This window comes from Podarcis tiliguerta, assembly GCF_965153285.1.
Source record: "Podarcis tiliguerta genome assembly, chromosome: 8".
Classification (NCBI taxonomy): domain Eukaryota; kingdom Metazoa; phylum Chordata; class Lepidosauria; order Squamata; family Lacertidae; genus Podarcis; species Podarcis tiliguerta.
Genome location: NC_139541.1, coordinates 84,097,802 through 84,123,141, shown reverse-complemented (window position 1 = coordinate 84,123,141; position 25,340 = coordinate 84,097,802). Strand labels below are relative to the sequence as shown.

General features: G+C 48.3%; 1 protein-coding gene across 1 annotated transcript; it reads right to left on the bottom strand.

The window, feature by feature from the left end:
- Positions 1-293: 293 nt before the first annotated feature.
- LOC310684439 (amino acid transporter heavy chain SLC3A2-like) lies at positions 294-23,471 on the bottom strand. Its single transcript, XM_083455598.1, has 9 exons — positions 23,390-23,471; positions 16,676-17,026; positions 15,082-15,240; positions 12,214-12,299; positions 10,057-10,134; positions 8,596-8,654; positions 5,380-5,554; positions 4,255-4,383; positions 294-876 (listed from the first exon to the last, which is right to left on the bottom strand). Exons 2-9 carry the CDS (start codon positions 17,001-17,003, stop codon positions 526-528), a joined length of 1,365 nt encoding a protein of 454 aa, XP_083311724.1. The 5' UTR covers positions 17,004-17,026; positions 23,390-23,471; the 3' UTR covers positions 294-525.
- Between the last annotated feature and the right edge of the window lie 1,869 nt (positions 23,472-25,340).

Below are 25,340 nucleotides of genomic sequence, written 5' to 3'. Positions count from 1 at the left end.
GTGTGTGTGTGTGTGTCTCCTAATACCTCTCAGCACCCTACACTTCCCAGACTAATTTCAGGGAAGTCATGTCTGATTAAAGTGGTCTCATGGCCGAGTCTCACCAATCTGCATTATAAGTGCCGTATTTTTCGCTCTATAAGACGCACCAGACCACAAGACGCACCTAGTTTTTGGAGGAGGGAAACAAGAAAAAAAATATTCTGAATCTTAGAAGCCAGAACGGCAAGAGGGATCGCTGTGCAGTGAAAGCCGCAATCCCTCTTGCTGTTCTGGCTTCTGGGATAGCTGTGCAGCCTGCATTCGCTCCATAAGACGCACACACATTTCCCCTTACTTTTTAGCAGGGGAAAAGTGAGTCTTATAGAGCAAAAAATACGGTATGTATATGCATCAGTTACAATATCCAATGGGAGAGGAGCCTCTCTTCCATTGCTCGATAGCAGGGCGGCCGAGCGGCCAATAAGAGTTCCTTCTGCGTCCCATTGGCTGCCAGCTGTGTGGACTGGATTCCGTGGCAGCCAATCACGGCCCGCGTCCTCTGGGCACTTGGAGGAGGACAGCTTGGTGTGGTGTCAGCCTCACTCGGTCCACGTTGCTCTCGCGCTGGGGCTCAGGGTGGGTGCTGAAGAGGACCTTGGCAGGAACCAGGAAGTTGAGCTGGCTTAGGCTGAGCTGGAGGGGCCGTGGTCCCAGGTTCAAGACCACCAGGATTGCGGAGCAGGATCCGGGGCGGAGAAAGGCGAAGACGTCCTCCGAGTGGCCGGCAAGGGGCAGAGGGATGTAATCGACGCCGTGTAGAGCGAACGAGGTGGCGTGCAGAGTGAGGAGAGAGCGATGCAGGTTCTCCAGCAGAGCCCGGTCAGAGCTTCCTTCCTAATGGAGAGAGCACAGAAAGCAGCCTCAGACCACTGACCCACCCAGTGTGCTGGTCCCGAGGGTTAACCGTGCGGCGAGGTCCGCGTCCAGGTCGAGGGTGCGGTATGGAGGCTATCCGTCAAAGCTGAAGCGGGGTCCAAGGCAGGGAGTCTGGTGGGGTCAGAAACTCTGGCAGAAGAGCAGGCAGTGGCGTAGCGTGGGTTGTCAGCACCCGGGGCAAGGCAAGTAATTTGCACCCCCTAACCCATGGATTTTAGCACTGCGAGTGCGAGTGTGCCCCCCCCCGATGTTGCACCCAGTGCGGCCGACCCCCCTGCACCCCCCACGCTACGCCACTGAGAGCAGGACAGGGTACAGGCAGGAACAGGCTACCAACAATGTTTATCCCGCAACCTGGGACTGGGTCTGGCCGGCTTTTATCTGCCCCGAGGCACAGGGCGGCCCCGGTCCACAGGTGACTCGCCTCTCCTGGCCTGGAGGCGAGCCCTCCTCCTGCGGGAACTTAGTTCCCTCCGCCTCTCCCCTGAGCCTCTGCAGCTCAGGAGGGGCTGGAGGGTTTCCGGACCCAGAGGCAACCTCAGCTTCCTCTGACGGGGCTGAGAGTGGAGCACCTGCAGGCAATGGGTCCTCCATCCCCTCAGGAGCCAGAGCGGATTCAGCTGGTGTCTGCTCCTGAGGATCCGGCACAGGTGAGGACCCTTCAGGCTCAGGCCCCAGCCCCTGCTCAGCTGGTTCTGGAGGCGGGGACTCCTGTGCAGGCTGGGATTCCACAGGTTCAGCCTCTGAGTCTGAATCCAGCAGGAGATATGGGCGTACTTAAGGGTTTGGGCGCGAGGGACGCGGGTGGTGCTGTGGGTTAAACCACAGTCGGCAGTTCGAATCCCCGTGACGGGGTGAGCTCCCGTTGCTCGGTCCCAGTTCCTGCCAAACCTAGCAGTTTGAAAGCACATCAAAGTGCAAGTAGATAAATAGGTACCGCTCTGGTGGGAAGGTAAACGGCGTTTCCGTGCGCTGCTCTGGTTCGCCAGAAGCGGCTTAGTCATGCTGGCCACATGACCCGGAAGCTGTACGCCGGCTCCCTCGGCCAATAAAGCGAGATGAGCGCCGCAACCCCAGAATCGGCCACGACTGGACCTAATGGTCAGGGGTCCCTTTACCTTTTTAGGTTGGGGCGCAGGGCAAGTGGCAAGTGCAAATCTCCAGAGTTTCAGAGAGGGCACACTCACAGCCCTACAGGATGATTGAGAGGAAGCATGGTGTAGTGGTTCGAGTGTCAGACTAGGACGGGGTGAGAGTGGGGTTTGAATCCCACCGCCCCTGCCAGCCATGAAGCTCACTGGGTGACATTGGACCAGTCACTGCCGCTCAGCCTAGCATTCCTCACAGGGTTGTTGTGAAATGAGGAAGGGGACTGGTAGCTGGACACTGCTGCCTCCAGCACTGGTTAGCAGCAGCAAAGTGACCTTGGTGGGGCACAGTGTGGATGGAGGTCCTGGGATGCCCAGACCACCCCCCTCAGCCTCACTGATGTGGTCCAAAGTAAAGCATAGCAAGACATTTGCTTCGCCTAAATGGGCTCCCTTCCTCATCAGCTCCTGACTTCTAATAATAATAATAATAATAATAATAATAATAATAATTTATTATTTATACCCCGCCCATCCGGCTGGGTTTCCCCAGCCACTCTGGGCAGCTTCCAACAAAATATGAAAAATACAATAAAACACCAGACGTTACAAGCTTCCCTAAACAGGGCTGCCTTCAGCTGTCTTCTAAAAGTCAGATAGTTGTTTATTTCCTTGACATCTGACGGGAGGGTGTTCCACAGGGCTGGTGCCACCACTGAGAAGGTCCTCTGTCTGGTTCCCTGTAACTTGGCTTCTTGCAGGGATGGAACTGTCAGAAGGCCCTCGGCGCTGGACCTCAGTGTCCGGGCAGAACGATGGGGGTGGAGACTCTTCTTCGGGTATACTGGGCCTTTGAGGCCGCTTAGGGCTTTCAAGGTCAGCACCAAAACTTTTAATTGTTCTTGGAAACGTACTGGGAGCCAATGTAGGTCTTTTAGGACCGGTGTTATATGATCCCAGTGGCCACTCCCAGTCCCCAGTCTAGCTGCCGCATTCTGGATTAGTTGTGGTTTCCGGGTCACCTTCAAAGGTAGCCCCACGTAGAGCGCATTGTAGTAGTCCAAGCGGGAGATAACCAGAGCATGCACCACTCTGGCAAGACAGTCTGCGGGCAGGGAGGGTCTCATCCTGCGTTCCACATGGAGCTGGGAGACAGCTGCCTTGGATACAGAATGGACCTGCGCCTCCATGGACAGCTGTGAGTCCAAAATGACTCCCGGGCTGCACACCTGGTCCTTCAGGGGCTCATTTACCCCATTCAGGACCAGGGAGTCCCCCACACCCGCCCACCCATTACAGCTTGTGCAAAACCCACCTTTTTCTGCATTGGACCCCCCTCTTGATTTCAACTGGTCCATCTGCCAGAGCCTGTCTTCACAAGCAGGGGAAGTCCCCAAACTCCAGTATACCTGAAGGAGCATCTCCACCCCCCATCGTTCTGCCCGGATGCTGAGGTCCAGCGCCGAGGGCCTTCTGGCAGTTCCCTCACTGCGAGAAGCCAAGTTACAGGGAACCAGACAGAGGGCCTTCTCGGTGGTGGCCCCCGCCTTGTGGAACGCCCTCCCAGCAGATGTCAAAGAGAAGAAGTACTACCAGACTTTTAGAAGACATCTGAAGGCAGCCCTGTTTAGGGAAGCTCTTAATGTTTAACAGACCCCTGTATTTTAATATTTTGTTGGAAGCCGCCCAGAGCCCAGCCAGATGGGCGGGGTATAAATAATAAATTTATAAATTTAATAATAATAATTTAATAATAAATTCTATTCTATTCTAACTCACTGAACGTTTGAGACATGTAATAAATAAATAAATTAATTCTGGGGATTCAATCCAGCGGACATGCTTTAAATGTAAAGGTACCCCTGGCCATACGGGCCAGTCTTGACAGACTCTAGGGTTGTGCGCCCATCTCACTCAAGAGGCCGGGGGCCAGCGCTGTCCGGAGACACTTCCGGGTCACGTGGCCAGCGTGACATCACTGCTCTGGAGAGCCAGAGCCGCACACGGAACGCCGTTTACCTTCCCGCTAGTAAGTGGTCCCTATTTATCTACTTGCACTTTGACGTGCTTTCGAACTGCTAGGTTGGCAGGCACTGGGACCGAGCAACTGGAGCGCACCCCGCCACGGGGATTCGAACCGCCAACCTTTCAATCGGCAAGCCCTAGGTGCTGAGGCTTTTACCCACAGCGCCACCCGCGTCTGAGCTAAAGCCCTTCGCCAAGTGTGAGACAATGGTCTGTGTCTCACCGTGGACGCATTCTGCAGTGGAACAGGGGATCCTTTGCCACCTTGCAATAGCGCGACTCCTGGAAGGGTGAGCTGGAGAACTCCCAACATCTGCCCCAAGCTGGCCTTCAGTGGGGAATCCCATGGCACCTGGAAGAGAGAGAGAAACAGAGAACAGAAAAGGATGTGGACCCCAAACCGAGGCCGTGACTCGTTTACTGGTTTATCTTTTGTCACAAGGGATTATTTGGGTGCCTTCTCGGCACAACAAATCCTTTCGTAGAATTGTAGATTACAAGCTGCTTGTGCAATATACAAGTTACAGCGTGGAAGAAGTTATGGAATTGGGATTTAAAAGTCACAGCATATTACAGGTTGAAAGAAAATTATATGAAAACGATGTTCCGTTGGTATTTAACTCCTAGTAAATTAGGAAAAATGTATAAAACCGAGTCAAATGTATGCTGGAAATATAAGGGGAAAGAAGGCACCTTCTGTCATATGTGGTGGAAATTTAAGGTAGTAAAAGGATTTTGGGAAATGATATATAATGAGTTGAAACAAATGTTTAAAATAACCTTTTCTAAAAAAAAAAACATAAGCCTTCCTTTTAGGAATTCCAGGTGCTGAAATCCCAAGGGAGCAGAAAATACAATTTATCTATGTGTCCACGGCTGCACAGATATTACTTGCCCAGAGATGGAAAGAATATGAAGTCCCTACCAGAGAGGAATGGCAGATCAAATTGATGGACTTTGCCAACGTGGCTAAAATGACTGGAAGAATCAGAAATCAGGAAAACCAACATTTTAATAAGGAATGGGGGAAATTTATAACTTACCTTCAAGACCATTGTAAACAGTTAAAATCGTTAGTAAGATTGGAATGCCACTTGTAGTTTAATGGTGAACATTGGATACAATGGAGAGATAAAATATTTGGATTATTATAAAAGACGCAGGAGGAAATGATTGACAATAGCACCCACAAAGGGAAGGAGGGAAGCCCAAGAGATTCCTTGTAATTTTGTTTTTAGGTTGGATATGTGAAAAATCTGAAAAACCAAATATTTTTTAAAAAATAATAATTCAAAAAGCAGCTTGCACCAGAGAAGTTTCACGCAGCCCAAGCAAAGTCCCTCCTCACCATCCAGCCGGGCCAGGGCACCTGCGGGTGCCCCAAGGCCCCTTCCACCCGTTGCGCCAGTCCTTGGGCAGTCAGGTTCTTCTCGGCTCCCAGCAGACGGCAGCTGAGGATGACGCTGTCAGGCACCCGGCAAGAAATGTTGCATCTTTCGCTCTCGTCCAGGACAATCAGGACCCTAAAAGAGATGCATGTGAAATTAACCCTGCCACTGTTTTGCAGGGCGTGTGCTGAATTGCAGGTTTCAAATGCTTGCTGCTTCGACGCTGTGATGGCCTGGGAATCCGATTCAGAGGCTGAACCGGAGGAATCCCAGCCTGCACAGGAGTCCCCGCCTCCAGGGCCGGCTGAGCTGCGGCAGGGGCTTGAACCTGAAGGGCCCTCACCTGTGCCGGATCCTCAGGAGCAGACACCAGCTGAATCCACTCTGGCTCCAGAGGTGATGGAGGACCCATTGCCTGCAGGTGCTCCTCTCCCAGCCCCGTCAGGGGAAGGTGAAGTTGCCTCTGGGTCCGGTAATCCTCCAGCCTCTCCTGAGCTGCAGAGGCTCAGGGCAGAGAGGCGGAGGGAACTAAGTTCCTGCAGGAGGAGGGCTCGCCTCCAGGCCAGGAGAGGCGAGTCACCTGAGGATCGGGGCCGCCCTAGGCCTCGGGGCAGATAAAAGCTGGCCAGCCCCAGTCCCAGGTTGCGGGAGCAACATCGCAGGTAACCTGTTCCTCCTGGCACCCTGTCCTGCTCTTCCAGAGTTCCTGACCACACCCGGCTCCTTGCCTTGGACCCCGCTTCACCCTTGACGGACAGCCTCCATACCCTTGACCTAGGAGCAGACTCAGACCACGCCACATGGTAACCCCCCCACCTGGGACCAGCACAGACACAAGACTTTTTTTTGCAGTAAGGGACACGGCAGGGGTTGCTTCCAGATGACCTGCTTATGGTGCATGCACCAAGGGGGTTATACAATGTTATGTCCGGCTATAACACATCATTTCCCAGTGCGTTTTGCCATGGCTTCCTCATTGCGAAAAGCCTGCTTTTCTTTTTAAAGGGGAAGTGGGTTTGTTGTGCAAGAGCAGCAGATCGGCTGTAACCGTGCAGCCTGAATTGCTGGTATGCGTTTGAATCCCACCTAATAATAATAATAATAATAATTTTTTATTTCTACCCCGCACATCTGGCTGAGTTTCCCCAGCCACTCTGGGCTGCTCCCAATCGAGTGTTAAAAACAATACAGCATCAAATATTAAAAACTTCCCTGAACAGGGCTGCCTTCAGATGTCTTTTAAAGATAAGATAGCTGCTTTTTTCCTTCACATCTGATGGGAGGGCGTTCCACAGGGCGGGGGCCACTGGAACATGAATGCATTGCAAAGTGCAAGATGGCAATGTGATGTCATATGACCTCCCTACAAACCAATCCGAATGAATTCTAAATAAAAGATGGACATCGCATCTCCCGGCTAACTATGTGCAATGCGTTTGGGACGAATGACGTGTATTTCAGGGTCAGTCTAGATGATGCCCCGAGTACCTTCCAGTCCTTGGAGTCCTGTGCCCAGTGCTGGTTGGAATCTATTGGAGGAGGCTGCTTGGCTGGCCGCACAAGTTTTTTGTAAGGTCCTTACCTGGGCTGGCCACCTCAGTGTCCTCATCAGCATCACAAAAGAATGAGCTAGGTTGCAACTATGTGAGGGAGCCTTCCAGGCTAATGGATGGAAATAGGCTGGAAGCTGGAGACACAGAGACCTGCTAGCTCTGTGCTGGACCTAAAGCTGCAACTAATGTAGAAGCAATTAATGCAGACCCCCCCACCCCACCCCTATTTTCCAGGAAAAGTCCTGGATTTACAGAAGCCGTCCTGGTTTCTGATTTGATCCCGGAATGTCCTGCTTTTCCTTAAAGGTAAAGGGACCCCTGACCATTAGGTCCAGTCGTGGCCAACTCTGGGGTTGCGGCGCTCATCTCGCTTTATTGGCCGAGGGAGCTGGCGTACAGCTTCCAGGTCATGTGGGCAGCAGGACTAAGCCGCTTCTGGCGAACGAGAGCAGCGCATGGAAACGCCGTTTACCTTCCCGCCAGGGTGGTACCTATTTATCTACTTGCACTTTGATGTGCTTTCGAACTGCTAGGTTGGCAGGAGCAGGGACCAAGCAACGGGAGCTCACCCCGTCATTGCGGGGATTCGAACCGCCGACCTTCTGATCGGCAAGTCCTAGGCTCTGTGGTTTAACCCACAGCGCCACCCGCATCCCTTTTATTATGGAATAGGATGTCCCTATTTTCATCTGAGAAATGGAGGCTATGCTTAATGTTGATGTATTATGCCCAGGTTTCATAGATGAGTAAATATATCCTAAGGACACGACAGTATCTGCTGTTCTTCATTCCTATGAAACTGAACCCTGGCCAAGCACTGGAATGTCTTGCCACTCAGATATTGGGGTGATGCGTAAAGTACCCAATAAAAGGGCAAACCCCCAGCCCCCCCCAAACTTCAGATTCTCCAATGCCTTGGGACTGCTTGCATTCCCCAGTCCTGCCACCAGAGGTCCTTGCAGACCCTGGACTAAGGAGGGTCTGGGGGAAAGGAAATTGAAAAGATCAGAGAATAAAATATATGATGAATTTAAGAAATTATTTTAATTTACTTTTTCAAAAAGGCCGGAGATTTTCCTTCTAGGAAAACTGCCCATAGAAATAAAGCAAAATACAAGACCACTGCTTATGTATTCAATTACGGCTGCAACGGGAGCTTCCGAGCAACGGGAGCTCACCCCGTTGCGGGGATTCGAACCGCTGACCTTCCGATCGGCAAGTCCTAGGCTCTGTGGTTTAGCCCACAGCGCCACCCGCGTCCCTTACTTGTATATAATAAACAAATGGAATAAACATACTAGAAAAATATACAGGAAAAGTTATAAAACAAACTGTGTGACAAAATTAAGATAATAGAAAAAGTACGATGAGAATGGTTGGAAATTTCTTTCAGAAGACTCTATTAGATAAGACACGATGTTATAACCAATGTTCATTTCTTATTGTTAACTCTCTTTTGCTTTTTTATCTTTTTTTCTCTTACAATTTCGTGTTTAATTTTGTTGTAACTATTTGTAACATATATGTAAGATGATATTTTAAATCAAGAAAGGCGAATTATTTAAAAGAAAAGAAAAGAAAAGATCAGAGAACCCCCCCATAGGACACTGACCCCTCACTTACTTCTCCTGCCCCCGATCTGGCTTCGTTTGAGCGCCCAGCTCACTCCAGGCATCCAGCACCTGCAATCAAGCCACACAGAAGACAGTATCATACACCCACATATTTGGGGTTCATCAATCCTAAGAGGGAAAGCTCAGGCACCCGACTGCAGTTCCAATCAACAACACACCTTAGATTCCTCAGTATACCTACAAATGTGCATTGCAAAGGGGGCATTCTAGAATTTTTTCCCTTTTCTTTATTCATAGAGCAGGCATCCCCAAACTTGGCCCTCCAGCTCTTTTGGGACTACAACTCCCATCATCCCTAGCTAACAGGACCAGTGGTCAGGGACGATGGGAATCGTAGTCCCCAAAATAGCTGGAGGGCCAGGTTTGGGGGTGCCTGCCATAGAGGCATCGTGTTGGCTAGAGGGGCCAATGAAAAAGAGATGACAAACCTAGACAGCGTCTTAAAAAGCAGAGACATCACCTTGCCAACAAAGGTCCGTATAGTTAAAGCTCTGGTTTTCCCAGTAGTGATGTATGGAAGTGAGAGCTGGACCATAAAGAAGGCTGATCGCCGAAGAATGGATGCTTTTGAATTCTGGTGCTGGAGGAGACTCTTGAGAGTCCCACGGACTGCAAAAAGATCAAACCTCTCCATTCTGAAGGAAATCAGCCCTGAGTGCTCACTGGAAGGACAGAACCTGAAGCTGAAGCTCCAAGACTTTGGCCACCTCAGGAGAAGAGAAGACTCCCTGGAAAAGACCCTGATGTTGGGAAAGATGGAGGGCACAAGGAGAAGGGGACGACAGAGGACGAGATGGTGGGACAGTGTTCTCGAAGCTACCAGCATGAGTTTGACCAAACTGCGGGAGGCAGTGGAAGACAGGAGTGCCTGGTGTGCTCTGGATACAAACTACAAGAAAGAAGATTCCACCTAAACATTAGGAAGAACTTCCTGACAGTAAGAGCTGTTCGACAGTGGAATTTGCTGCCAAGGAGTGTGGTGGAGTCTCCTTCTTTGGAGGTCTTTAAGCAGAGGCTTGACAACCATATGTCAGGAGTGCTCTGATGGTGTTTCCTGCTTGGCAGGGGGTTGGACTCGATGACCCTTGTGGTCTCTTCCAACTCTATGATTCTATGATTCTCTGGTTCAGGGGGTCACGGAGAGTCGGACACGACTAAACAACTCAACAACAAGCTTGATATTGTCTACACGGACTGGCAGCATCTCTGCAGGATTTTAGGCAAGGGGTTTCTAGCCCTACCAGGAGATGCTGCCAGCTGCCAGTGGGGTTTGAACTTGGCAGCTTCTGCACACAACACAGGTGACCTGCTGCTTACCCACAAACTTCCCCAAGTGCTTTATTTAAGTTTTTGGTTTTTTAAAGTGTCGGTCTGGGATTCGATAAGAAAGGGTGGTATATGAATATTTCAAACAAGTAAATAAAACACCACTGGGTGGCACCGCTCTTACCGCCTCCAGATGCCAGGCCGGATCCTTGCCCACCAGGAATCCGTGGACCCCCAGAGCCTGCCAGAATTGGAACGCCCCCTGCAGGGTCAAAAGGAGGCGGGAAGTTGGCTGCAGAAATCCCAGGCTCACTCAGCTGGGAATAAGACCCACTTTGAGACAGAGGGACTGACTTCTCAGTTAATGTGCTTTGCACAGAAGTGAACATGCCAGGACCCCTCACGGCTCAGCCCAAGAGCATGTCAACTCGGAATATTGCGTCTTGAGAGCAAGGGCCGGATTCGAGACAAGTGTGGCCCCTGGCTTGGGCACAAGGTGTCTCTGTGCACGTAAAGGATGAACCCAGGGCTGGATTTAAGTCTGATGAGGCCCTAAGCTGCTGAAAGTAATGGGGCCCTTTATATGTCCAGCTGTCCTTTGCCAACAACAAATTGTCTCTGTTTTTTGTGTGTTAAAAGATACGCTATATGGTAATTGATGGACCTAATAGGTACCTAAAGCCATTTGCACATAACAAAATATGTATTTTATCCAAGTAATTGTTGAACTGAAATACAATTAAGATAGGAAAATTCATGTTAAATTGCTGTTTTACGGGTTGTTTTTAAAAGTCTGGAATGGATGAATCTGTTTTGCATTACTTTCCATGGGAAAGCACCCTTTGGTTTTGGAACGAACTGCCGGAATGGATTAAGTTTGAAAACCAAGGTACCACTGTATATAGAAATGAGCAAAGCAGTGATATTTTAGGGAGCAGGCTAGCGGGTGGGGGCCATTATTTACATCATAGGAGCCTACACAACACAAAAAACTGTTGCTGTAGGTAGGTTTTATTTTATTTGTTATTTTATCTTATATTTTGGAAATGTACATCCAGGTTTTTTTTTCCTTTGCATTTTTTTGGGGCCCCTAAGAGAGTGGGGCCCTAAGCTATAGCTTGTTTACCTTCTACGTAAATCTGGCACTGGATGAACCTTGCCTCAAAACGGACATTGTATAGCTGTAAAAGGTTCACCAAAATGATTGGGGCGGGGGGGAGAAGGTGGCATCATTTGGGAGTTTTCAGCTTTGAGGGGAAAAGCAAGTGTAGTTAATCTGTGGAACTCCCTGCCACAGGAAGCAATTATGGCCACCAACCTGGATGGCTTTAAAAGAGGATTTGGCAAAGCCAGGGAGGAGGAGAGGGCTATGGATGGCTACTAGACAGGACAGCTATAATCTGCCTTTATGGTTGGAGGCAGCAATGCTTCTGAATCTGGAAACCGCAAGAGAGGAGAGGGCTTTTATAAATAATAATAATAATATTTTTTTATTTATACCCCGCCCTTCCTGGTTCAGAAAACCGGGCTCAGGAGAGCTAACAAAAAATTTAAAACACATAATTGATGCATCAAAAAACAGCATAAAATACAGTATAAAACGTGAATAATAAATTCAGAATTCAAAAATCAATTTAGGAGGGGAAATCCATCCAATAAACATTAGATGATCACCAGGGCTAGCTGGCTAAGTTAGTCCTATTTGGGCCGGTGAGGAGACCAGGGGAGAATTAGCTGTGGGATCCCAGAGCGGGGAATCTTCATAAAAAGGGGGAAAGGAAGGAAGGAAGGAAGGAAGGAAGGGGAATAAAAGATCAAGCTAAGTTCAATTAAAGGCCAGGCAGAATAGCTCTGAATACAGGCCCTGCAGAAGGAGGTTAAATCCTGCAGGGCCCTGGTCTCATGGGACAGAGCATTCCACCAGGTCGGAGCCATCACTGAGAAGGCCCTGGCCCTGGTGGAGGATAATCTAACTTCCTTAGGGCCTGGGACCTTTAAACTTCCTGGACCTTAAGGTCCTCTGTGGGGCAGACCAGATCTTGCACTCCTGCCTGCAGGTTTCCCATAATGTGCGTCTGGTTGGCTACTATGAGAACAGGGTTCTGGACCAGATAGGTCACTAGCCTGATCCTGCAGGCTGTTCTTAGTTTCTTATGCACCACCACCAACCTCTGCACATCTGGGATCAGAAGAAAGGTTTCTGGGCCAAAGTCTGTGAATTCCAACCAGGCTTGAAGTTTATTTCAGAATTTAAGCAAACCGACATCAGCAGTCTCCTGCCCTGGCAGCTGAATACTGGGCAAACGTGGCCAGACTTTGAGGAGGAACGACAACCACATACCTTGAGGTGCTGGTGTGTCCGGTTGTGCTTTGCAGGTGTGTCCAGCTCCTCTTCCCAGACTGGGAGTTCAAGCAAAATTCGGAGTCCTGGGTGGTTGGAGGAGAGGGGGGTTGGAATGGGGAAAGGCAAAAATAATAGAATCATGGCCACCCAACCGCTGCTTGCAAATCTCCAGTGAAGTTGAGGCCTATGTTGAACAGCTCTTACCCTAAGAAAAGTTCTTCCTAATGTTTCATCGGAATCTGCTTTCTTGTAATTTGAATCTGTTTATTCAAGTCCTCTCCTCTGGAGGAGCAGGTAAGAAGCTTGCTCCATCTTCCATGTGACCACTCTTCAGATATTTGAAGGTGGCTAAAATATCTCCTCTCTGTCTTTTCCTCTCCTGGCTACACATTCCCAACTCCCTCAACTCTTCCTCTGAAGTTTGAAGACCCAGCTCTACCTCTCTTTCAAATCAGAACCAGTGAAGGCAGTGAAGGTCCTGTGTGAGTGTCTGGAGGCGATTGGAGGATGGATGGCAGCTAATGGATTGAGGTTGAATCCTGACAAGACATAAGTACTGTTCTTGGGGGACAGGGGGCGGCCTGGTGTGGAGGACTCCCTGGTCCTGAATGGGGTAACTCTGTCCCTGAAGGACCAGGTGCGCAGCCTGGGAGTCATTTTGGACTCACAGCTGTCCATGGAGGCACAGGTCAGTTCTGTGTCCAGGGCAGCTGTCTCCCAGCTCCATCTGGTACACAGGATAAGACCCCCCCCCCTGCCCACAGACTGTCTTGCCAGAGTGGTGCATACTCTGGTTATCTCCCGCTTGGACTACTGCAATGCGCTCTACGTGGGGCTACCTTTGAAGGTGACCCAGAAACTGCAACTAATCCAGAATGCGGCAGCTAGACAGCTGACTGGGAGCGGCCACTGAGACCATGTAACACCGGTCTTGAAAGACCTACATTGGCTCCCAGTATGTTTCTGAGCACAATTCAAAGTGTTGGTGTTGACCTTTAAAGCCCTAAACGGCCTTGGCCAGGTATACCTGAAGGAGCGTCTCCACCCCCATTGTTCTGCCCGGACACCAAGGTCCAGCTCCGAGGGCCTTCTGGTGGTTCCCTCACTGAGAGAAGCCAAGTTACAGGGAACCAGGCAGAGGGCCTTCTTGGTGGTGGCACCCGCCCTGTGGAACGCCCTCCCATCAGATGTCAAAGAGATAAATAACTACCTGACATTCAGAAGACATCTGAAGGCAGCTCTGTTCAGGGAAGTTTTTAATGTGTGACATCTTAGTGTATTTTTGGTCTTTGTGGAAGCCGCCCAGAGTGGCTGGGGAAACCCAGCCAGATGGGCGGGGTACAAATAATAGTAAATTATTATCATCATCATTATCATCATCATCATCAAGACGTGGTTGCCCTCCTCTGCCCACCTTCCAGCTTGTCAACATCCTTCTTAAACTGTGGCACCCAGAACTGGACACAGGACCCCAAGTGTGTCCTGACCAAGGCAGAAGAGAGGAGGGCTATTATCCCCCTTGATCTGGACACTAGGACTTCTGTTGATGCAGCCTAGAAGTTGCAGCACAATAACCTCATCAGGTGTGGGGCAAGATTGTACTTGAAGAACTGCAACCTGCCATTTCCTGCCTTGAAACAGGCCCTGTCTGTGGGCACCAGAAGCTCAGCTGCTTTCTGTGGCATCAGGGCCCCTTGGTCCACCAGCATGGCCTGCTCTGACTGGCAGAGGCCCTGCGGGGTCTCAGGCAGGACTCTCCTTCAGTGGAGGTTTTTAAGCAGAGGTCAGATGGACACCTCCTCTAGCTGCGATTTCTGCATGGCAGGGGGTTGGGCTGGATGACCCACAGGGGTCCCTTCTAACTACAATTCAATAATAATAATAATAAAAATAATAATGATGATGATGATGTTTTATTATTTATACCCCACTCATCTGGCTGGGTTTCCCCGGCCACTCTGGGCAGCTCCCAACTGAATATTAAAAACACAATTCAGCATTAAACATTAAAAAACTTCCCTAAATAGGGATGCCTTCAGATGTCTTCTGAAAGTCAGGTAGTTGTTTATTTCCTTGACATCTGGTGGGAGGGCGTTCCACAGGGCGGGCGCCACCACCGAGAAGGCCCTCTTCCTGCTTTCCTGTAACCTCACTTCTTGCAGTGAGGGAACTGCCAGAAGGCCCTTGAAGCTGGACCTCAGTGTCTGGGCTGAACGATGGAGGTGGAGACGCTCCTTCAGTGATACTGGACTGAGGCCGTTTAGGGCTTTAAAGGTCAGCACCAATGCTATGAATCTAGGACGGGGTAGGCAACCATGTTTTTACATTAGTAGAATGTGTCCTTTTATTCAAAATGCATCTCTGGGTTATTTGTGGGGCATAGGAATTTGTTCATTATTATTTTTTCAAAATATAGTCCAGCCCACCACATGGTCTGAGGGACAATTGACCGGCGTACGGCTGAAAAAGGTTGCTGACCTGTTATGTACTGAGTTGAATAGGATCCAAACTGCAGCAGTCTGATTGGTCCTAGAACAATAGGATCCAAATTGCAGCAGTCTGATTGGTCCTAGAACAATGCAGCAGTATGATTGGTTGGCAGGAACCACCCAATCATGCTCCAGATATAAGTGAATCCACAACCTGAGTGGCTTACAGTAGAATTCCGGAATTAGCCAATCATGTGCAGCCCATTGTGTAAATAAGGTATATAAAGCAGATACTTTGAGGGGACTTTCATTCATTCCTCCTCACCACTATGAGCTGAATAAAGAGCATGAAATCACTTTGCGACTCTGAGTATATTTCATGACCCCTGATCTAGGTCTTTACCTCTGCCACTGAACTGTAACCCCCCCTTCATACCTTCCTTCTTCCCAACATCCACTAGGGCTTCCAGCTGATCCTGAGACCCATAGGCAGGTAGGATCCTGCTCAGATTGGCAAGGTCAGTCTCGAGGATTGGGCCCAGCACCAAGGCCTGGATGGAGAAGGCTAGGATCCGGTCCAGCTGACGTCTCACACCTTGAGGGAGAAGAAGCGGGGAGAGGCAGAGTCACTGCTTAGACTCCACCCCACGACTAACACCCCTCTTGCCCCAATTTTAATCAAGCATGATTAAGTGGGCACAAGATGTGGGTCACTATATTGGTTACGAATTATGGGGAAAGTTGTGGGAAATAAATATGAATTTCCTGGCATGTCGTGCAATAAAATAAAACTCTATGAAAATGGCCAACAGATGGTATTTAACACCCACCAGATTGGGACATGGGTGGCGCTGTGGGTTAAACCACAGGGCCTAGGACTTGCTGATCAGAAGGTCAGTGGTTCAAATCCCTGCGATGGGGTGAGCTCCCGTTGCTCGGTCCCTGTGTCTGCCAACCCAGCAGTTCGAAAGCACGTCAAAGTGCAAGTAGATAAATAGGTACCACTCCAGCGGGAAGGTAAACGGTGTTTCCATGCGCTGCTCTGGTTCGCCAGAAGCGGCTTAGTCCTGCTGGCCACATGACCTGGAAGCTGTCTGCGCACAAATGCCGGCTCCCTTCGCCAAGAAAGCGAGATGAGCACCGCAACCCCAGAGTTGGCCACGACTGGACCTAATGGTCAGGGGTCCCTTCACCTTTTAGATTGGTGAAAATATCTTTAAAAAAAGTAAAAGGTCTATTTTGGAAGTGTAATGAAATTGAGGAATCCCTTTACCACATGTGGTGGTCCTGTAAAGTAATTAAGGAATATTGGGAAACCATATAGAATGAATTAAAAAAAACTAAAAAAAAAAACATTTTCCCAGAACACCTGAGCTTTTCCTCTTGGTTCCCAAAAAAGCAAAAGAGTTTATTACTATGCGCCACCTCCTCAGCTACAGCCTTATTGGCCCAAAGGCGAAGAACAAGTCTAGTACCCACTAAGGACGAATTGGCAGTGCGAAATGTTTGAATATGGCTGGTCTGACGAACAGGGTAAGAGAAAACGAAGATAAAGAATATAAGGTGGAATGGGCAATTGACTATTTTAAGAACCAATCTAGACAAATACCTAGCTTAGCAACAGTGGCGTAGCGTGGGTTGCCGGCACCCGGAGCAAGGCAAGTAATTTGCGCCCCCTAACCCGTGGATTTGCGCCCCCTAACCCTAACCCCCAAATGTTGCGGCCGGCCCCCCCTGCACCTCCCACGCTACGCCACTGCTTAGCAAGTCTCCAGTAAATCCAGCAGAGCTGAAAGAGAGTATTTAAATGGTAACAAATTGGATGATTAAAAAGATGGATTACGCGGAGTAGCAGAAAAGAAAAGAAACCAGGTGGAAGGGAAGTCATTTGGTATATGTATACATTCTGTATTTGGTACGAAGTTTTAAGTGGGACAGGAGGAGCGGAGGGGGTTAAATATGCTCTCCATTCCTGTTTTTGAAAATGCAATTTTTAAAAATAAAAACCACAACCCTCCTGGCCTCCTTACCTTCCAGGTCCCCTTGCCCATCGCCGTCGGAATCCGGGAAGGAGGCCGCGGGCAGGTGGTAGAAGGACGCTTTCTGCCACCAGACCAAGGGTGGCCGCGGCCGTGGCATCGTGACCAAGAGGAGGACGGCCAGGGCGAGCAGGCAGGCGAACAGCGCCCCCAGGAGGCAGAGCAGGGCCTTGCGGACGCCCGGCCAGGGGGCAGCCCCCGCCTGCTGTACCACCTCCTCCTGGCTCAGGTAGGTGGGGCTGGGCAGGGCGTGGCCAAGTAAGGGGATGCTCTCGCTGGGCACCTGGGAGGTGAGGACCACGTCTTCCACTTTGCCCATCCTCTATTCCTTTGACCGCAGAGCTGCAGGGGGTTCAAGACAGAGTTGGAAAGAGGGGAGCATTTTGCGGTGGGGATAACACAAGTCAGCGCAGTATTTGGGTGTGTGTGTGTTATGTACTGAAGTTCTCACCCTGGGCCAGCAGGGGGATACTGTAGATAGTTTTCACTCAGGTCCACATATGCAAATAAGGGATTGAAAGTGACGTTCAGTGATTGGATAGTTACAGAAAATGGTTACTGTTGCGTTGTAGTGGAGCTCTATATAAGCAGGCTGGCTGAACCCTTCAGTTCAGTTCTGTTCTGGCCTGTGAATAAACAAGAGCTGTTCTGAAGAATTGCTGTGTCGTCTGATATGTTCACCCACAACTTAACAGTGTGTTTGATTCTGACCAGCGTGGATTTGATTTAAATCAAATCGATTTCAATCACGATTTCAATCACTAGTCAGGAAGACTTGATTTAAATCACTAGTCAGTAAGACGTCATTTCAATCATCTTTTTACAGAAAGACTCATTCTTGCTGGTAGTCATACCTCGGGTTGCGATTGCTGCGGGTTGTGTGTTTTCAGGTTATGGACGCGCCAAACCCGGAAGTACCAGAACGGGTTTCTTCCGGCTTTCGGCGCATGCGCAGAAGCACTAAATCGCACTTTGCGCATGCGCAGAAGCGCTGAATCGCGGCACTGCGGGTTGCAAATGTGCCTCCCGCACAGATCACGTTCGCAACCCGAGATTCCCCTGTATAATCTTGGTATTTGCAACCAGATGAAGGTTTCATTTTCGGAATAATAATTTTTCAGAGTAGTTTTTACAGTTATATCAAAAATTGCTGATTTGGTTATACTATTAGAAATACAGAGACAGGGAATTATGAAATTATTTATATTTCAACAACTTTTCTGCTGTACTTTATTGGAAGGAGAAAAATAATCATTTCCTTAATAACAATTTATTCAAGTAAAACAATAACATTATAGCATATGTTTCCATGTTTGTTAACTGATGTAGTTAAACGATTAAAAAAAAACAAAAAACAGACTGAGTTTTAGCACACGTGAAAAACTTAAAACAAATCCTTACTTCCTGATGAATAGCCTTTGGACTATAATGTAACCTAAAAAGAAAACTATATTTAGAAAGATTTTTCCTCCAAAAGCATTTTATTTTAAAAATCCGATTTAAATTAAAAAAACTGATTAAAAAAAATCAAAATAAAAAAACCATTGCTTTTTATCCACCATGATTCTGAGATGAATTGTGGGTTCACAAAATTCTCCTGCCCACAAGACAATGAATGGGGAGCTTGAGTGAAGTCTCAGCCAAAGAAGAATGGGAACTTAAAGTGATGGAATATGAGCAGCTTGCAGATCTAACTTACAGAATAAGAGAACAAGAAGAACGTTCATTTAAAGAAGATCGGAAGATGTATACCGACTATACAAGGGGAAATTGTGTACACTTGAAAACATTGGCAGCATTAAGATAAAATCAACAGTGTAAATCAGTTCTGATGGAAGTAATAATGGAATACTGAATGGTTTAGTTTAGGCCTTTGGTCAGGGTTTTCAGTCTGATTCTTTTCTTTCTGTATAAGAACAAGCATTAAAGAGGCCTCCTAGCCCGCTCACAGGTCCTTTATAAGACAAGTGGTAACAGTTGGCCCTGGAGAATATTAACCACTCTCAATTTTACCCGTGGACAGCCATCTGTCCAGATTTTAATTTGCTCTGAACTAATTTTAAGATGTATTTTAATTAATTGATTGCCTGTTCTTATGTTCTAATGTTCTTTGTATACTGTGTTACTTTTATGAAGTTAGCCGCCCTGAGCCCATCTCTGGCTGTGGAGGGTGGCGTACAAATAAAAATTTATTATTATTATTATATAAAATATGCAGGGATTTATGGCGTGCAAAATGAACCATGGAAAGAGAAGAAGAGAAGTCATTGATATTTTAAGGTTGTCTAAATGAATACAGTCATACCTCGGGTTACAGACGCTTCAGGTTGCGTTTTTTTGGGTTACGGACCCGCCAAAACCCGGAAGTACCAGAGCGGAGCCTAGGGCTTGCCGATCAGAAGGTCAGCAGTTCGAATCCCCGCAACGGGGTGAGCTCCCGTTGCTCGGTCCCCGCTCCTGCCAACCTAGCAGTTCGAAAGCACATCCAAGTGCAAGTAGATAAATAGGTACCACTCTGGCGGGAAGGTAAATGGCATTTCCGTATGCTCCTCTGGTTCGCCAGAAGCGGCTCAGTCATGCTGGCCACATGACCCGGAAACTGTACGCTGGCTCCCTTGGCCAATAAAGCGAGATGAGCGCCGCAACCCCAAAGTCGGCCACGACTGGACCTAATGGTCAGGGGTCCCTTTACCTTTATATATATATGAGAGAATGAATGGGGAGTTGCCGCACGCGAACTCTGAGAGCTCCCCGCATATCTCAACAATAATGCCATTCCTCCTGCCGCTGTAAAGGTGGGCGTTGCGAAAAGGCGTCTTGCAACATCCTTCTTGCGAAGGATGCGGGGACTATGTGGCAATCCTGCCCCGTCTCAGGGAAGAGGCGGAGGTAGCAGGAATTCAGCTGTTAATGATCTTCGGGAAAATCAAGGCAGCATTCCAAAGTCACACACGCCTGTCTTTGCTCCGTGTCTGCCTTTGTGAAGAAATCCACAAGAGGGGTCCGTCTCCAAGGCCTCCTCACCCTTGTTCCAGTTATGATACCTCCAGCTATCTCTCGGCTCAGATCCCTTCCTTAGCAGGATGCAGCTGATAAGAAGGAGCAGCCATGCTTCCTTCCAGGAAGGATCATAGAAGCACAGCAGGGACCCGAGGGTCATCTAGTCCAACCCCTGCAATCCAGGGACCGAACTAAAGCATACTTGACAGATTAATAATAATAATAATAATAATAATGATTCCATGGGTGGAGGGAAGACACTGGGCAAGAAATGAGAATTGGATAAATGTTGGTACATAATGAAATGTGAAAATGTGAATTTACGGATATAATGTATATGTATCATTATGTAAAGATTTCATATATGTAAAGATAAAGGTAAAGGGACCCCTGACCATTAGGTCCAGTCGTGGCCGACTCTGGGGTTGCGACGCTCATCTCGCTTTATTGGCCGAGGGAGCCGGCGTACAGCTTCCGGGTCATGTGGCCAGCATGACTAAGCCACTTCTGGCGAACCAGAGCAGCGCACGGAAACACTGTTTACCTTCCCACCAGAGCAGTACCTATTTATCTACTTGCACTTTGACGTGCTTTCGAACTGCTAGGTTGGTAGGAGCAGGGACAGAGCGACGGGAGCTCACCCCATCACGGGGATTCGAACCGCCGATGTTCTAATCGGCAAGTCCTAGGCTCTGTGGTTTAACCCACAGCGCCACCCGTGTCCCTTATATATGTATTGCAACATTAATAATGAAAAAATGGGGGGAAAATCCTTCTTTTTCTCTGAGCTGAATCTTCCAACTCCTATCCTGAGCATTAAAAAAGAGTCAGCGACGATAACAGTGATGATACTGCCACTTATTTATAGGGGTGCTTTGATGACTGCATACTTGGACTATGTTTTGAGAGCTGTGGCGAGCATTGCAGAGCTGTTTCAGAATCAGCCCAGGCCATGGCTTTGTGCTGCTTTGCAGAGAGACAGCGCCTCTCCTTCCATATCTGTGTTACAAGAAAAGATCTGCCACCGACCTGATACATTCCTCAGGGTTTTGCTGAGATGGAGCCATGATAACCTCTCCCCTCCCAATCCTACGCACTTTTACACAGAAGTAAAAGAAGGGACGTGGGTGGCGCTCTGGGTTAAACCACAGAGCCTAGGACTTGCCGATCAGAAGGTTGGCGGTTCGAATCCCTGCGACAGGGTGAGCTCCCGTTGCTCGGTCCCAGCTCCTGCCAATCTAGCAGTTCAAAAGCATGAAGTGCAAGTAGATAAATAGGTACCACTCCGGCGGGAAGGTAAACGGTGTTTCCGTGCGCTGCTCTGGTTCGCCAAAAGCGGCTTAGTCCTGCTGGCCACATGACCTGGAAGCTGTACGCCGGCTCCCTTGGCCAGTAAAGCGAGATGAGCGCAGCAACCCCAGAGTCGGCCACGACTGGACCTAACGGTCAGGGGTCCCTTTACCTTTACCTTTAAGAGCACTTCCAGAAAGTCACTGTTTGGGGCAGGATTCAGTCACAGACCTGCGAATTCAGTTGTACAATTCAAGCAAGAGTTCTGCTCCAACCATGCACCCAATTTCCAAAATTGGAGTGTTGTTGTTTTTTACAATAAGGATAATCTGGACTTGTGTACAATATGAAATCTAACATACTATAATCGATTACAACGTGGCACCTAACATACTGTTGGTATTCCTGAGCTGAGTTGGTATTGTACAGTGGGTTGTATAAAAATGCTGTACAGCCGGTCTTTCTGTAAAAAAAAAATTTAAATCAAGTTTTACTGACTAGTGATTTAAATCGTGATGAGTAGAATGTGTCCTTTTATTAAATCGTAGAATGTGTCCTTTTATTTAAAATGCATCTCTGGGTTATTTGTGGGGCATAGAAATTCGTTCATTCCCCCCCCCAAAAAAAATATGGTCTGCCCCCCCCCCACATGGTCTGAGGGACAGTGGACCGGCCCACGGCTGGAAAAGGTTGCTGACCCCGGTTTAGTGGGTTTTTGCTGAAAACAAAATGCCTAAATTCTAACACATCCTAGTAGGTACTTTTCTTACAATCTGTTCCTCATTTTGGAGCTCTCTGCTGAGCAATGCTGGTGGCTGGTCTGAAAAATGCTTGTGTTGCATGGATACAGCAGGCTGTGGATGAAATTTACAGTGGATGCTCGGGTTGCGAACGTGATCCATGAGGGATCCACGTTCACAGCCTGCAGCGTTCACAACCCGCATCTGTGCACACACGGGTTGTGATTCAGTGCTTCTGCGCATGTGCAAAGCGCGATTTAGCGCTTCTGCGCATGTGCGACCCAAAAGTAACCCATTAGGGTACTTCTGGGTTTCGGCGGTCCGTAACCCTAAAAAACACGACCTGAAGCGGCTGTAACCCGAGGTATGACTGTATATCCCAACTTTTTCTCCAAGGAATTAAAAGTGGCATTCCTGGTTCTCCCCCTCCTCATTTAATCACCCCAACAGCCCTGTAGAGGTAGGTGAGGCAGAGAGGGAGAGGGAGCTTTGGGGCTGATTGTTGATTTGAACCCAGGCCCTGGCTGTCTATGGAACAAGGTGTTTCATATACAGGGGAAATGTGGTCATTTCCAGTACAGTGATACCTCTGGTTACATACGCTTCAGTTACATACGCTTCAGGTTACAGACTACACTAACCCAGAAATAGTATCTCGGGTTAAGAACTTTGCTTCAGGATGAGAACAGAAATCGTGCTCCGGCGGCAGCAGCGGGAGGCCCCATTAGCTAAAGTGGTGCTTCAGGTTAAGAACAGTTTCAGGTTAAGAACGGACCTCCGGAACGAATTAAGTTCTTAACCCGAGGTACCACTGTATCTGCATCCAGTAACAATGGAGACAAAATTAAAATCAGTTTGCATTAAAGGTGGACCTGCCCAATTCACCCTTTCTGGAAAAAATCACAAACCAAAGCCAAACCAACCATCACAAGTCACCCTTCTCTGAATTTTTCATCATAGTTCCTCAGCCAAGTCTCATGTACAAAATTACATATACCAGGACCTGAATTGTGCACGGAAATGCATTTGTCCGGGCAAATAACACGCAGGAACGCATTGCATTAAGGGAAATCGCTTTGCAAAAATTGTGTTTATTAGGCATACAACTGCATACGGAAAGGTGTGTAGCAGGAAAATGCTGACGAACTGTCGGGAGGCCTTAAAGTAAAACCCTCGAACCGATTTGGAAACGTGCAGCGTGGAATTTAAGATTGGGAAAAGGAGAAACCCAAAATGGACAGATTAACATGTCCCTTGCATAATTTTTTTTCCAGGGAAAAAAAGGGGGTGGCTTGAGAAACAAGCCCCCAGAGACCGCCTGCCGTTCAGGATGCAGTTGCTAAACTGGGGATTTGCCGGGTGGCCTAATAATAATAATAATAATAATAATAATTTATTTGTACCTCACCCATCTGGCTGGGTCTCCCCAGCCACTCTGGGCGGCTTCCAACAAAGATTAAAAATACATTAAAATGTATAAGGGTTCGGCGTCCATCCCGCTGAACCCCCATTCTCTGTGCCTTCCCACAAGCTGCAAAACGGGGGCATTATAAACGACGCCTACCTTACAGGGTCGTTGTGACAGTTATACAGAGGCCGTCACATTTTGGGAAACACTGGACGCGTTGCCAAATATTGCAATGAAATGGTCCTGCAAAACAGGCGTCGCTCTTACCGTGTTGTGTTCTCTTCTTGCAAAGGAGGGCAGGGAGGGGATGCTGAATGCTGGCTTGGGCAAAAGAGAGTAACAGGCCCGTCTCGCTGGGTCTCCTCCTTTCCTTCCCGGACTCTGGTGGGCTGGGAAGAAGGCAGTGGTTTGAAGCCTCTCCCCAGATATCTCTTGCATCCAATGTCCTGGAAGGGGGCTGGCTGGGAGCTCCCAGGTCCTTGTGAACCATTAGGAAGGGGGTGGCAATATTTTGTCAGCTGAGCAAGCGGGAGGAAAGGCCCCTTCTCCTCACCTTGTTCCTTTCCAGCTCTCGACACTCTTTTTCGGGTGCTCAAGCGACCAACAGGGAGTAGTCCTCTCTCTGAAGACCCGCTTGGTCCAAAGATCAAGAGCCTGAAGAAGGAGAGGGCTTCTGCAGCTTCCCACCCCCAGCAAGCCATTTCGTAACATGCACAAATAAGCCAAGAGACCATGCTGTCTGCAATTTATTTTTAATTAGGTGCCAGAATTCTGGTTCTTTGGGGTCTAAATCGCTTCCAGCTATCGGATGATGTTCGTTTAAGTCCTGCTCCAAGCAGCCGTATTGAAAGCAGTCGTTTGAGGAACGGTTGAGGGAGACACAGTAGCAAAACGAGCACCCATGTTTAGGGGCAGTATATCTTTGAATGCCAGATCCTGGGGGGGGGGGGGGCACAGAGGGCTGTTAACCTTTCATGTGGATTTCACAGAAGGATTTCACACCAAGACTTTCTGAAGTATATCTGAAGGAGCGTCTCCACCCCCATCATTCTGCCCAGACACTGAGGTCCAGCGCCGAGGGCCTTCTGGTGGTTCCCTCCCTGTGAGAAGTGAGGTTACAGGGAACCAGGCAGAGGGCCTTCTTGGTGGTGGCGCCCGCCCTGTGGAGCGCCCTCCCACCAGATGTCAAAGAGAACAACAACTACCAGACTTTTAGAAGACATCTGAAGGCAGCCCTGTTCATGGAAGCTTTATAATGTTTGATGCATTACTGTATTTTAATACAGTGGTACCTTGGGTTACATACGCTTCAGGTTACAGACACTTCAGGTTACAGACTCTGCTAACCCAGAAATAGTGCTTCAGGTTAAGGACTTTGCTTCAGGATGAGAACAGAAATTGTGCTCCAGTGGTGCGACGGCAGCAGGAGGCCCCATTAGCTAAAGTGGTGCTTCAGGTTAAGAACAGTTTTAGGTTAAGAACGGACCTCTGGAACGAATTAAGTACTTAACCCGAGGTACCACTGCATTTTGTTGGAAGCCGCCCAGAGTGGCTGGGGAAGCTCAGCCAGATGGGCGGGGGTATAAATAAATTATTATTATTATTATTATTATTATTATTATTATTATTATTATTGCCTCGGGTTTTTTAACAAATGTTAAACGGAACATTTTCTTCAATTTGTTGTAAATCATTTCCCAAATTTTTTTAATTACCTTACAATCCCACCACATATGATAAAATGTCCCCTCCTTTTTCTTACACTGCCAACATATATTTGAGCTAGTTTTGTACATTTTCCCTAACTGCACTGGTGTTGTGTACCATCTATACATCATCTTCATATAATTCTCCTTCAATAGGGAACAATCTGTAAATTTTAAGCCAGGGTCTACAGGGTGGACAGACCTGACCTCGACAGAGCCACGCTCTCACTTGATGAACAGCAGCCTCCGGTGACGGCTGGCGGTTTTCTGCTCTGAGGCTTCTTATGTCTCTTTCAATTTCGCTCTGCATAAAAACCGTAATTATTATTGCATTCATCTGTTTGGCAAATGACGACTCCGGCAACCGTTGCTAATTTCCTGTTGCTCATATTGTCATGTTACTGAGCTGCGAAACCTTTTTCTCGCATCTGTTACTTAAACGTTATTTTTTTAATTTTTTTTTTAAATAAAAGCATCCCTGTGAAAACTATGATAAATAATTTGTAGGGGGA

What these genes read in the sequence shown, in the direction of transcription:
- LOC310684439 (XM_083455598.1), bottom strand. Translation starts at nt 17,003, where the DNA reads ATGGGCAAAGTGGAAGACGTGGTCCTCACCTCCCAGGTGCCCAGCGAG. An exon ending in TGGGCAAGGGGACCTGGAAG is followed by an intron (nt 15,241 to 16,675) that starts GTAAGGAGGCCA and finishes TTCTCCCTCAAG; the next exon opens with GTGTGAGACGTCAGCTGGAC. An exon ending in CGGCCTGGCATCTGGAGGCG is followed by an intron (nt 8,655 to 10,056) that starts GTAAGAGCGGTG and finishes GCTTGATTGCAG; the next exon opens with GTGCTGGATGCCTGGAGTGA.